This window comes from Octopus bimaculoides, chromosome 19 (genome assembly GCF_046866305.1).
Source record: "Octopus bimaculoides isolate indiv1 chromosome 19, ASM4686630v1, whole genome shotgun sequence".
NCBI classification, from domain to species: domain Eukaryota; kingdom Metazoa; phylum Mollusca; class Cephalopoda; order Octopoda; family Octopodidae; genus Octopus; species Octopus bimaculoides.
Genome location: NC_142946.1, coordinates 55,074,174 through 55,088,983, shown reverse-complemented (window position 1 = coordinate 55,088,983; position 14,810 = coordinate 55,074,174). Strand labels below are relative to the sequence as shown.

General features: G+C 35.4%; 2 protein-coding genes across 12 annotated transcripts in view; one reads left to right on the top strand and one right to left on the bottom strand.

The window, feature by feature from the left end:
• LOC106875411 (proline-, glutamic acid- and leucine-rich protein 1) overlaps positions 1 to 1,683 on the top strand; it is a 29,732-nt gene extending 28,049 nt beyond the window's left edge. For 10 of the 11 annotated variants that reach the window (XM_089337803.1, XM_014923529.3, XM_089337800.1 and 7 more), the window contains one exon: positions 755 to 1,683. In XM_089337803.1, the coding sequence (XP_089193929.1) occupies positions 755 to 814 (60 nt within the window). In that variant the 3' untranslated portion in view covers positions 815 to 1,683. Of the gene's footprint in view, positions 1 to 2 lie in introns of all 11 variants that reach the window. The other variant, XR_016237457.1, reaches the window with a different exon arrangement.
• On the bottom strand, positions 1,651 to 14,810 carry LOC106875412 (E3 ubiquitin-protein ligase rnf168). Its single transcript, XM_014923531.3, has 4 exons — positions 14,310 to 14,810; positions 9,327 to 9,400; positions 8,172 to 8,327; positions 1,651 to 2,737 (listed from the first exon to the last, which is right to left on the bottom strand). The coding sequence occupies exons 1-4, from the start codon at positions 14,584 to 14,586 to the stop codon at positions 1,934 to 1,936; spliced, it is 1,311 nt and encodes a 436-aa protein (XP_014779017.1). The 5' UTR covers positions 14,587 to 14,810; the 3' UTR covers positions 1,651 to 1,933.

Below are 14,810 nucleotides of genomic sequence, written 5' to 3'. Positions count from 1 at the left end.
AGGTGCTTATCTCCCCTGTTTGAAAACTTGAGAACTATGCTAAGAGTATGCGTGTCTGTTGTGTGCTTAGCCGCGTGCATGTTAATTTCACAAGCAGATTGTTTTGCTGATGAGATCAACTGGAACGCTAGTTATTTTCCAAAGCAAAATAAGTAAAATATGATTATTAAAAAAGATAGGGCTAAAATGATGAAAGAAAAATTGCAATTTAGAAATCTCGTTTGCTCTAATCTGTATGATGTATAACTCCAGAAAATGAAGAAAATGTGCATACATACACATATATATATATATATATATCATTGCTATTATGTTAAACTGTTGTATGTCCAAGTTTGGCCAAATGTATGTTTTTCAATATTTATGTCTGCTTGCAATAGCTGGTTCTTTTGGTCAAACTATTGTATCTCCAGCTGCTTCAGATGCCAAGATATCAAAAATTGTCAAAATGTAGGCAACAGTGTGCTATGGAATGGTGAAACTATTTTTTCGTTTTCTGAAAAAGCAACATTTTGAACTTACTACACTTTTGCATAATAGCAATGAGAGAGATGGAAGTAGAGGAAGTGGGTATTGACTAAACCTAATTGATATAGCATCTTTCATCAGAGACTAACTCTCTTATATTATAGATAACTAGTGTGATAGCTGTCTGTATTAGCATTAATAGTGAAGTATTAAATACTTTAAAACTATTATCTGTATAACTGAACCTTTTAAACACTAAATTGTTAATTTTTAACTTTTCTTACAGATGATGCAAGTGGATAGCATGCTGAAAGCCTTTGTTGAAGCTCCACCAGACTCAGATTAAAGATTTTTCATTAGTTGTGTCAACAAATCATCTCATTTAGTCATCATTGCTGTTTTCGTTTATTGCAGTTCATCAGCTATGTGAGTGTATTGTGAGAACAGTCTGTCATTGGTGCTTTTTGTTGCATAGGGCTGGAAACTTATAAAAGGGTAGGCAGGATCACAACTGATTAGATAAAACTCCTAAAGTAATACTGGGGTCTCATCATCTTCAGGCTAGAAGTCTCTGGGCCTATATTAAGGTTAGTTGGATGTAATAAACAAATCTTGACTCTGTTGTATACAGTAGACATCATATAGTAGGTAATACTATTCCATTTTTGCTTTAACTCCAGTTTAGAAATATTTCATTTTTATGGGAAATGCCAGTTTACAAAAACATCCAGATTTTAACTACCTATAGTTTCTAACTTATTACTAAGAAACTAAAGAGAAGAGATTACAAATGGGAGGTGTTTTTTTTAAGATGACTGTTTCAGGTACATAAAAATTTCTGTTTACCCTGTCTTACAAACAAGAGGAAAATTAGTTTGAAACATTACACAGATGTTGACAGTAGGAGTTTTGTTCAACTCTAGAGTAATGATAAATAGTAGGGATTGGGGTTGGAGTAATAGTAGGGATTTGGTGAATGGAGGTGGGTGATATAAAGAACACAGAATTAAACAAATTGTCAAACAGAAGACATCTTTTGTATTGAAGATAACAATATTCAGCTTTCCTGTTTGTTGAGCCTACAATGCATAACTGTTTGAAAAGAGAGGTTATGTAAGTTCCTTCATTCAAATTACCAGAAAAAATAATAAAATAAAATAAAATAGAAATACAAACGTGACATTTCTTAAGAAATAAATACAAAATATAACATTTTATTGTTGTTTCTGTCAATTTCATTCTTCTGGAAGATGGAATAAAAGTGCAAAAAAAAAATTTTTTTTTTCTTTTGGAAATCAGCTAAATTTGGCCAATCTAGTTTGCAATGTGGAAGTGAAGAAAACTCTTCAGTTGATTTTTTTTTAATCAGTGCTGTCATCCACCAATTGTGAGCTCTTCCTGAGACATGCCCAAGTACTTAAGCTAATGTTCACTCATTTCTTCCGTTTTTTTTAAAAAATTGTTTTTAAGTTTTTGCTTTCTTGGAGACTCTCTCATTGCTTGAGCTCCTTTTGCGTTTGTCATTGGTTGATGTTTCATTCTTTGCCCTCAACTTGTATCCGTCTGATGTACCTTTGGAACGGTTTACTGTTGCAGAAAGTTTGAATTCTAGATCATATTGTTTCTGGAGTGCTAATGCAAACAATCTGTCCTGTTCTTCTGTGAGATCTTTAGCATCATCGAAATAGTTGCCGGAATGGTGGTTAGTGTCTTTTCTACTGAAATACAAATCTAGCTTTGCAGATTTAGAGTTCGGATCGGGTTTCACGTTTGGCTTCAGTTTCGAATGAACACTTGAAATGCGGCTTCTTCCAACATCTTTTTTATTCACATTCAGTTTCTTCTCAAACAATATTCGACGCTCAGAATCTTTTATGCCAAACGAATTAAACTGTTTTAAAGGGGTTTTGATGAAGGACAATGTGTTGGGTTTGGGTACATTGTTGCAGTTCAATGTAGGAGAGGTAGCATCTGCTGACCAGGTGGGACTATCTGGGGTGTCAGCAGCTTCAAAAGTTCTATTGAAATCATCATCTTTCAACTGACTACTTTCAGCTACCAAAGAGTCTGTTTCCAGTGAGTGACTGTTAGAACTGGTCTTCCTTATCTCTGAATGGTCTTCAATGACCACTACTGGCTGAAGAGAATTGCAGCCAGTAATATCATCAATCATTCCACTTTCCTCAACTTTGTTGACCATCACTGAAATGTTCTGCTCACTATCCAACACTCTCTCATCTTTCCCATGCAGGGCTGGAGTACCTACAGACTAAAGAAGAACAAAAAAGCAATATAGTAGTGGTTTTTTTTTCTTTCTAATTATTAAAGTAAAAAATTTAATCGATTATATATTTTTTCTATTTTTATCTTTTGGTCAGAGGGAAAGATAGTGCCCATGATCTTTTACAGAGACTCAAAAGCTTGCAATAGAGTAGACTTTGTTAAAGGTACTCAAGGTGCCAGGAAGCAGTATTAACCTGAGCAACAGAGTATGTCTACTACCTGTGTAAGCCATAGCAGAAATTGAACTCAGAAGTGCCACAAAGCATTCATTTCAACATTCATCCAGTTCCATCAATCCATCAGCTTGAAGTTGTACTTTTTTATCAACCTTCAATGGATGAAAGGCAAAGTTCAACTCAGATAGCAGAGAATCTAAACAAGTAACACAAACCATTCTATCCATCACTAATAATTCAGCCAATTCACTGCAGAAAGTGTAGAATGGAAAATTTCATGTTTTTACAATTCTCATTAGCAGAAACACTAAAGAGATAGAGGGGAAAGAACTAATGTTTTGTATAGTCTGGCATTAACAAGAAAGAAATGGAACAAGTCTTGGCTGGGAAACTGGACACTGATAGAATCTATCATTATTTCAACATCCACTCGAATACATGCTTGCATGAATTGCACAGAGTTTATTGAGGCCCTTCCTGTCACCAACCCTCAAATGTTTCCAAGCAAAGTAATATTAAAAACGACAGGGAAGATAGGATTAATGTAAGTAGTTTTCTTCAAGTAAAAAAATATAGTTATTTTTACTCCCCTGCCACCAAATCAGCCCTGTTTGAAGCAGGCTTCTGATTAGAAGGTTTGCACCTGCTAAAACGGTGTCTTACAAAGAATACAAAATTATTTACATAAACATGATTAAAAAACACTCTGGAAAAAATACAAGACTTTACAGGGAAAATAACAATGACATGAACTGCAATGAAAGAGATAAGTACCCTTGTTATCTCCTGAACATCACAGGACTGCATAGAATCCATTAACCCTTTCGATACAAACCAGTTTATAAGACCAACCCAGCCAAGAGGACCCATTGTTATTTAGATGTGAATTTGAACACAAATCTCATTAGTACATTCGTGAATACACGATTTCACTTTGTAAATAGTTGAGTTATAGTAATCCAACATTGTTTAACGTGATATCTGAACTTAGTGAATTTTGGGAGATTTTTTTTCCACATTTTTCCGATGCTGATTTTTTTTTCAACTTTGAAAATGAATAGGAGTTTCGTGCTATCAAGCAGTGATTCTGAATTTGAAGGTTTTTCAGCAGAAGATATGGAGATATCGAGAAAAAGAATGAATGAGATACAAAAGCACATGGTGTACAAGAATGAATCGGATATTTCTGTATCCGAAAGCAGTGATTCTGAAGAAACTGAAAGTGGCAACAGCGAAGACTATTTTACATCGGAATGGAGTAAAAAGTTTTTAAATGTTTTTATTAACAATTTTTCTGAGGAGACGGGGTCTACCCATAGTCTTTCTCAGGAAAGCGAAACCGTTAGACTTTTTTTTTCCTCATTTTTTCCAGTATGCTTGTTTGAAGCAATCACTGTGGAAACAAACTGTTATGCAGAATGTAAACAAACAGTATATGCTAGGAAAGCCCATGAAATGGACAATCAAAGTTTGTGAGTACTGCTGTGAATTTAGTTTTTATGCAGGGAAAAGAGACAACAATGTTAGTCAGCATGGCCTAGGGTACGATGTGGTCTGGAATTTATCAATTCCATACCATAACCAATGCTGTATATTATTTTTTGACCTATTTTTCAGTTCGGTCAAACTTGTGGTGTATTTAGAAACTGTGACAACGAATACGTGGGCTACAGTAATTGCTGGCAGAAAAGGGCTGCCGTTGGATATAAGAAAAGCAAAATTGAAAGAAAGAGGTGAAATAATCCAACAGCAGAAAGGAAATCTGCTAGCGAGATAAAAGGCAGATGAATTTTCTATCTACCAGTGCTCAACCATGTGTAGATGAAAATGGCACCCTGTTTGTGAACCTTGGTTATAGCAGGTACATGGGTGGTGTGGATCGGCTGAACCACATGAGGAGTTATTATCTGGTTGGTAGACCGGATAATAAATGGTGGCGATACCTGGTTTGGTGTATAGTAAATATGAGCATTGTAAATGCATTTATATTACATACCAAATCAAGAGGGGCTCACAAGCAGTGCAACCATCTGCAGTTCTGAGCAGATGTAGCAACGCAATTGAGGGCAGGTTATTCCTCCAAAAAAATAACTACAGGAAGGAAAAGCAAAGCCTGCCAGAGAGATATCCCTCTGAGTTCAGTTGATCTCCATAAATTAGAAAAAATCAGGGGTCGCAAAAAGCAGTGCTGTGAATGTCTATCAACAAAGAAAAATTCTCAGTGGGTGGCCAGTTGAAACGTCTTTCCAATGTGCATACTGCAAGGTTGCAGTATGTAGAGTGGGACGTTTTACAACTTTCCATGATAGAAATATTGTGAATATATGTATGATTAAATTGCATAAATATTTTTCAAATTTACTTCGTTTTACTTTTTATTTACTTGTAATTTTAATTTACCTGTAAGGTGAATGACGAGTTTGATTTAATTTCTATTGTAAATCTTCGTTATATATGTTCCTGTTTATTCATGCATGTGTGTGAGTATATTTCATTTAGTTGATATATTTAATTTTCTAGTTTTCTTCAAAAACAAATTCCAATATTTCAGTTTATTTCACCTTTATGGTACACCTGTTCTTCCATGCTTTAAATTCTACTGATAATCTAGTGATGTGCACAATTCTTCTATATCAAAATTTTGTTGCATACCTAATTGAATATTAGCTGATGATTCATTTTCTATGGTATGTTTAAACAAAATTTTAATATTTTTACATTTTGCTTAGTTTACCTGGATTTACCTGTAATTAGAGTCATTTTGAGACAAAGGTTATGCAATAAAATTGATTAAGGGCCCTTTCTTTAATTATGTTCCAAATATCACATTAATATGTTGATGAGTAAAAAAAGTTACAGTTGCTTAATGAAACTAGTCTAAATTCATGATTATTATAGAATTTAATTGAAACTCATGAAGAGTGTATTTTGGTCAGAAATACAGTAACGAAAGGGTTAAAGCTTTCACTCAAAAGCAAACTTTCTAAATGCAGCAGAAAAACACAACCTTTTCCAGTACAACATTAAAAACACATTTATGGAACTAAAAGATTTCATAATCACTTGCAACACTGGCACAGCAATCACTCAGGATACCTTCTGAATACCTGATCAAACTCCCAGTATCCCAAGTTACACTCAAGACCAAACAACAGAGCTGGTTTGGTTATATATATTGATGTGCATTCTGTATATAAATAGAAACAACTTTCGTGAGCAAAGAGCAAAGCATGGCTGTGTAGTTAAGAAGATGGCTCCCCAACCAAGCGGTTTTGTATTCGGTCCCATTGGGTGACACGTTGGGTATTTCTTACTATAGCCCCAGGCTAACCAAGGCCTTGTGAGTGGATTTGGTAGACAAATGGAAAAATAAACCCATCATGTTTATACATATAGAAAGATAGAGATGCATGTGTGTGTGTACTCTTGTCTAGACATCATGTGATGATTGTAAATGAGCATCATCATCATCATTCAAGCGGGGTTGTTCATTTCTAGTCTTCTTGAAATACATATCAAAATTATGAGAAAATATTAGCTTGCTTGGAAACAGGAAGGGCATCCAGCTGTAGAAAATGTCTCAACAAATTCCATCTGATCCATGCAAACATGGAAAAGATGTGGTACAGTAGCATCACATCTGAACTCTTTATATTCTAAAGAATTCACACCAACACACAACCTCACCAAGCCAACTACAACTCAACAATAAAGCTGCTGCTGCTTCCACACACTTAGCTATAACAACCACGAGACAAATATTTCCTAACTCTCCTTGGACCACCTACCAATTATCATTACAACACACTTGCAGATAAATGAGGAAAGTAAAAATGTTTTTACAAACTTTAAATAGAAAAAAATCACAACGGAAGGAGTTCATCAGGAAACAGAACCAAGGTTATGAGGGTTAAACAGCAACACAATCACTGATATAGACACTGCAGTACATGCATCATTTAACACCCGCTTTTTCATGCTTCCATGGGTCAGACAGAGTTTGTTGAGGAAGATCGTTTACAGCCAGATGCCTTTCCTGTTGCCAACCCTCACCCATTTCTAAACAAGGTAATATTTCCCCATGGCCAGACATGTTTTTCAGAGAAAACTGAAAGTAAACGGCAATGCTCATTTACAACCATTAAATGATGTCTAGACAAAGATACACACACACACAAACGATGGGCTTCTTTCAGTTTCCATCTACAAAATCCACTCATGAGGCTTTGGTTGGCCCAGAGCTATAGTAAAAGACATTTACCTAAGGTACATGCAGTAGGATTGGACCCAAGACTACATGACTAGGAAGCTTCTTAGCCACACAGCGAAGAAAAATATAACCCCAATTACACACCAGAAATAGCCAGTCTCATAAAAAGCAGAGTCAATCAGAAATACAATACACCAAAACTACACACAACTGAACTCAGCATCAAGTAACTAAACAAGGAAACAAACCTGAGAAAGACAGAAACCTTGCATGTGTGTGTGTGTATATATATATATATATCCGACATAAATCATAAAACTAACAATGAAATATTATATCATCATTTTAACATCCACTTTACCATACTTGCATGGGTCAGATGGAATTCACTGAGGCAGATTTTCTACTGCTGGTCATTAACTTTTACCTGTTCCTAAATAAGGTATTATTTCCCTATGGCCAAATGTATTCACAAAAGACTGGAAACAAACACCACCACTTGTAAGGCAGTAAGTCATTTACAATTATCACACAATGTCGAGACACACAAAAACATTCATATACATGTATATATATGTTACACACACAACAGGCTTTTTTCAGTTTCCTTCTACCAAATCAGCTCAGTAATACACCTTCACTGCAACATCAAGCAAGCTCTTAATTAGATATTTCTTGATTAATCAGTTGCCAAATAAACCACACAAAGATGGAACACATATTGAAAAACACTCATTTTTCATTTAACCAAAGTTTTGACTCCATCCTAACCATCAGATGCCTAAAAATCTAAAAAAATCAATTGAGAAACCAAAAAAAATTCCAAACACCTCAGGACCAGGCACACATGCATGTCTCACCAACATACTGGTTAGTAAACTACTAGTCACACCACAAAACTTATGTAGCTTACTATAGTAAAAAAAGGACAAGGTGACAGTAGCAACCAACTTATTGATATATGGAGTGAAGTAAAAATACTTTGCACGAAATAAATACAAGTAAAAACATGGCAAACTGAAGAGATGGCTAACCTCCAACAGACGAGCTAGCTCCTCATCTTTTTTAAGTTGTGATTCTAATTTCTGTTGTTCACGTCTTAACCGTTCTTCTTCTTCACGAAGGGAGTTTAAGAGAGCTACACTTGCTTCTTCCTCTTTCTGTTTTTGTGCTTCTCTTTCTTCATTTAGCTGAAAGTACACCACAATTTCAACAGTCAAGCCTGGAAAAGCATTTTTTACTATTGTAAGCTACAAAATAGTGCTTCAGCACTATTATATACACTGATTATACATTATATACAACAATGATGGATATATTTGATGAAGACCCAATTGGTTAAAATAACTCTGGATCTCTTCAGTTTGGCTCACAGATTTTAAAATTATTTTTTTTAACTAAACAGTTTCAAACTTCATATACTGGTGTAATTTCTCATGCTGAACACGGTTTACTTTCAACATTTTTGACAAAATTTCATATTTTAGAAGTTATTTCGTGTTAAAGTTGCCATATCTGTGTAATTTTAACCAACCAACATGTATTCAGCTGAAGAAACCTACTGCTGTTTGCGATAGAAATCGAGGAGCAACAACTTCCAGGTCATCTCTACTAATCCACATGTGGTTGAAAAATACATTCAGTAGAGATGATCCGGAGTTGTTGCTCTTCGATTACTATTGCAAACAGCAGTAGGTTTCTTCAGTTGATTGGTTAAAATTACCCAAATATGACAACTTTAACAAGAAATAACTTCTAAAATATGAAATTTTGTCAAAAATGTTGAAAGTAAACTGTGTTCAGCATGAGAAACTACATCAGTATACAAGGTTTCAAACTGTTTAGTTAAAAAAAAAATAATTGAAGAATCTATAAGAGATCCATAATTCTTTTTATGAGGACAGCAAGTTTAAGGGGAAGAGGTACGTCAACTACATTTGATCCCAGTATAAGATTGATATTTATGTCAGTGACCCTGAAAAGATGAAAAACAAAGTTGACCTTAGCAGAATTTGAATTCAAAATGTAAAGAGCCAAAAGAAATGTCTCTAAACATTTCCTCCAATGTGCTAATGATTCTACAACTTCACCACCTTAACGACTAATTACAATAAAAACAAAACATCAATAATCTGAAATTAAACTAAGAAGCATAATACAAAAAAAAAAAATGAATACAAATAAATTACCTTCTTAACTGCTTTCTCATACTCTTCCCGGATTTCTCCAGGTTCTGCTAATTGTAGTCTTGGAGGTTGAAAAACTAAACAAAGAGAAAACAAAAAGAGGTATCAACAATAAATTCTTAAAATTGTTAATTGTGCAGTTAAGAAGCTTACTTCCCAACCATGTGGTCTTGGATTCAGGTGTGTGGCACCTTGGGCAAGTATCTTCTACTATAGCTCCAGATCAACCAAAGCCTTGTGAATGGGTTTGGTAGACAAAGACTGGAAGCTGCTGCTCATATGTGTGCGTGTGTATCCTTGTCTTCAAAAGAATCTCTCTCACACAAACACTGTTGTGTGCTTCCAAGTCTTTCATAAAAAGACATGTCTTGCTCTAGGAAATATTACCTTACCTGGAAACGTGAAGGTTGGCAACAGGAAAAGCATCTGGCCATAGAAAAATCTGTCTCAACAAATTCCATCTGGCTGATGAAAGTATGGAAAAGAGGACATCAAATAAAGATGATGACAATATTTAGTTGATACAGTTAACACCTCTGACAACTTTTTTTTTTGTTTTTTACCTTAACAATCCAAACCTATGTTCCACATGCCAGAACAAGGATGATGAAGTGGGGGAATTCTATCAAGACTTAGAAAAAGTGCTAGCTCACAAATCCACTTACACCATCATGATGGAAGATTTGAAAAGAAACTGAAAAAAGGATGACAGGGGAAGACACATGTCAGAAAATTTTGACTGTGAAAGAGAAATAAAAAAAGAGGAACTATGGCCAAAGCAAAAAGACTTTACATTGGGAACAGCCCATCCAGGAAAAGATCTGGAAAAGAGATGGACCAGAATAACTCAAAACACTGAGCATCAAAATAAGATTGACTACATCCCAGTCAACAAACAATGCACATTGCAGGACATCTCAGTCACAGTGTCATTCAACACTAACAGCAACTGTTGATTGCTACAGGCAAATATCATTACCAACAAAATTAGAGAGAAAAGAAGCACAGCACATCACAATACAGGACCAGCAAATTAAGATCTTCAATATGACTCAATGGCAAGATGCTATCAAGAAGGAATCCTGGAGTTAGCTCGATGAAATCAATGATAATTTATTGATTGAGAAATTAAAAGCTGCATGTGGAAAATGAAAACTATAAACCAGCAAGAACTGGGTGGAAGGATTTCAGAGAAAACAAGGAAAATGCTAAAGAAAAGGAAGACTATGAAGAGAAACATGGAAGATGACATTGAGTACTCCCTTCTCTACATGACAAGACAGCATCTGGTCAGTGACTTTCAGAATTATAGATTAAAAAAGCTAATGTGGATGCAAAAAGAGGAGAAAAAAAGAGATGCAGGAGAAAGAGAGCACTATATAAATTGAAGGTACAGTGCTCAAGAACAAAGACAGCTCATGGTGACAGGCAAAAGGGAGGTGGAGGAAGTTTGTGAAACCTCTTACGTCAATCTTTTTAAATCACCGGTGACATTTAATCCTCCATCATCACAAGCATTAGAAAACGTGTCACTCACGTTTCTGGTCATCAAAACAGAGAATCCTTTAAAGATGATGAAGAGAGATACAGCTGCAGGGAAAGATGGTATAACAATACAAATGTAGTGTGGAAAAGAGCAGTTGAGGAAAATCTTTGTCCTACGATTAATATTTGAAAGAGGAGAAAATAATCTTGCTGTAGAAGAAGCAGAATATTATCTTATTTAATAAGAAGGACAATAGGAAAGATCTGAGAAACTATCATCCTATATTCCTCTCATCTCACCTCAACAAGTTGTTTACAAGGTCATAGTTACTCGACTGTCAGAGCATCTTGACAATCAACAACCAAGGCAACAAACAGGTCTTCAGAAAAACCACAGAACAACTGACCACATGTTCATTCTAACACAACTTCTAGGATAAACAAAAAGCTGCCTATTTGCATTGTCTTCATTATAAAACAGCCTTTGATAATGTTGACATAGATCTAATAGTGAAATCTTTGAATACGCAAGTTGAGATACAAAATATCAAACTTTTCAGGGAAGCAAACACAGGATGTACCAGCAATATAGCTATGCTGTCACCACCTACAAGAGTTCAGTTAGGATAGGCATAAATAATGTACTAGTCCAGACCTGGAGTCAATCTAACCAATTAACCTTGACTCTGAATTTCTGGCTTTGTACCAGTGAAAAAAACTTATATTTACACTAATTTATGTATGCTGTTAGTCTTAGTTGTTGTTGAACAAACTTTGAGATTCTCAGAAGCAAATGTATGACACTGAGGTTATCTGTAAGAATTATTAGTCTCGCCATGACCATCCATACTAATTTTTTTGTAACTATACTTCCAATGAAATACACTGACCGTTAGAGAAATTTGAATAGTGGTACTTTGTAAATTAGGATAGATAATAGTAATCTATCAATACACACACACATAAAAAGAGAGAGATATTTATTAGTATGTGCTACTAACATACTTCCATATCTATTCCAGGGTTTATAAACCCAGGTGTAATCAGTGAAAAATATGGCAGTTAATTCTATAAAAATAAAGTTCAATAGTTGTTACCACATCATTATATGCCCACTTGCTCTTATGAACGTTATCCTCAAATCAGCCCTAAAAAAAGCAGAACCATGATCAAAAGGATTTTAGTTGTGACCATCCCAACTGGTTCTATGTCGAACTACATTATATGATGTATCTTTCCTTTTTTCTTTAAAAACTGTAATGCTATTTGAGTGAATATATCTGCTAATTTCAACCACTATGTAGAATATCCCTCCACAGCATAATACAATTTATACATATATATTCACACACAAATTTTTACTTGCAAATTTTTACATTAAGGAGCTTGTTTTTTTATGAGTACCATGGGATTATTTGAATCCATATATTGTGATTTAAATTTATATATATATATATTTACTAATCTCACCAACAGACTGTAAAGATCTTCTGGAAATACTAGATGGTAAATGCCACAAAAGGTATTGGCTGTGTTTCATACCAATTCAGGACAATAGAAACACAAACTGCCTAATAGACAAGGACCTTGATGGTTGTTTAGACAGACTTTCCAAAGGTTGCAGAGGCAGGTCTGAGACAGTTTAGAATCTCCGTGTGTGTGTTGGAAATGCTGCAGCCAAAGGAGCTGAATCTGAAGAATGTGAGTAATAATTGCTGTTGTACTGAAAAACTGGAATGAAGAGAAGTGTCTTTTGGGCCTCAATACATTGGACGTTAACTGTGACTCATTCTTTTGTAAGCTGTAACAGCAGCTGACATGGCGACTTGTAGTGCCATCATGTAAGCTCCAGAGTGTGAGCTACCAAAGCACAGTCAACAGCTAACTGTATTTCTATGACCTATCGAGATCTGGACTCAGCGATAGCTTGAGTTGAAATCAAGTCAGAAAGTTAATACCGACTTCCACCATCCTATTTTTTTTCATTTGCAGCACAGAGCCTTGACAAACTGCTATTTTTATACTGAACACACAGTTCCACTCTCCAATAACTTGAGCCAACTCTGAAATCTAACAAAGGAGATTCATAAATTTGGATTTGCAACCAAACTTTTTAAAAACATCTCACAATCCCTTGTTTACCATGTCAATGGTATTTCACAGATCCACAAATGCAATGAAGTGGTCCTGCACTTCTCATGAAACTACCTTGTGTCCAGCAGAAGCGTCACTGGGACTGGTGGGACGTTTTCCGATATTGGTTGCACCAATCTTTCCAGTATAACCTTATCTAGAACCTTCCCAGTAATGGACAAGATTGCTACATTCTTACTGTTGGAAAAAAGCGGATTTGTCTCCCTTGTTTTTCTAGAGTTGGACAATAATCACCTTTCCAACATTTAGATGTATATATTCATGTTCTACGCCTCTATGATGTGGTGATGAGGCACAATAACCTCAGCAAAGACTGGTGGACCTTCAAGGTAGTGGATGAGGAGTATTTCACAAAATTCCTCCATAACCACTTGATCTACAGGTTTAGGAATTATCGAAACCTAGTGCTCTCTTTTGGTTGACTACTCTCTCAGAAGAGATGTGGGTGTCTAATATTGGATTTGACTGGTACCATGGAGCAATTCCTGGTGCCATATATTGCCATTATTGAATCATAAACACGACATAACTGTTTGTATGCCTCTAAAGTTCTAGAATTTTTGCAAGCCAGCATTCATTTTTCAGGATAAGGATAGAGGACTGAAACGCATTCTGAAGAGCTGGCAAATGCTTTTTGAAAAGTGTGTAATGAAAGATTACCCAGAGTAACTCTGTTGGTCTTGTGCATGTGACTCAGGAGCCTGCTGATTGTGCTGGCGTTTTCAATGAATAGTCTTCAATTCTATTTTATTTTTGCATCTTAAATCCGAAATCTATCTATCCCTCTATCTAGCTATATATGTGTGCGTGTTTATATGTCTACATATGCATATACACGTTCACACACACAATCTATAAATATGCACACAACATGAACATATACGTCCACATTCCACGGATACAAAATATGCAAGCCTTAATCACTAAATGTGTATTCATACAAAGCACATGTGTAGACGAGCATGTATGCATAGACGTATCTGCATATAAACAAATACGGAGGCATATTAAACACACACACACACTGGCAGATAGTTGATGCATACAGCAGCACTAAACAGCACTACTACAACTACACAATGCAGCCCTTTGAACAATGAACTACAATACTTGTTGTGATGGTATAAAAATAACGAAATATTTAGCTCTCTTTAGCAAAGACCTCCACTTCATTCCATAAACATCTATTTTTCAAAACAAACGAACGGACACACACACAAGTAACAACAAAAACATAAAACTAAATATTTATAGCTGTAAATATACTTTTTTTTTTCAGTGAATTTCCGCAAACGGAAAAACAATAAAATGAACGATAAAGGAAGGAAAATTTGAACTCGAACTAACTTTGATCTATTTCGGAATCTTCCTCGAAGCCTTCTTGACGAAGTCGAACCTTCTCGGGAAATAAAGTTTTGATTTCTTTCCATCTTTTTTCGTTGACAAGTTTATTAATTTTACTCTGTTTTCTCACCCACGAAGATATTCGTGTACGGCACATAGGGCAACATAAGCTCTCTTCGAAGTTCTGTTGGAAACAAGGAAGACACAACTCATGTTTGCATGGCAACGTTACAGGCTCAATAAGAAGATTGATACAAATCGGACACGTATAGTTCTCCATCAACTACTACTGGTATCTTAGAGATGGCCTTTTGTTTGCTGTTGTATCTCTCTTTCCTTTGCGTACTGTTTATAATTTCTATGCCAGTACCGAAGAAAAAGCAATGTGCTGTTTTGCAATTTGGGGGGAGGGGGACTTTCCACAGAGAAATGGGAAAAAGGAAGTTTAAGATTCAGCAGAAGTCTGAGACACAGTCAGAAGGCCGCCATCACATTTTTTAGATT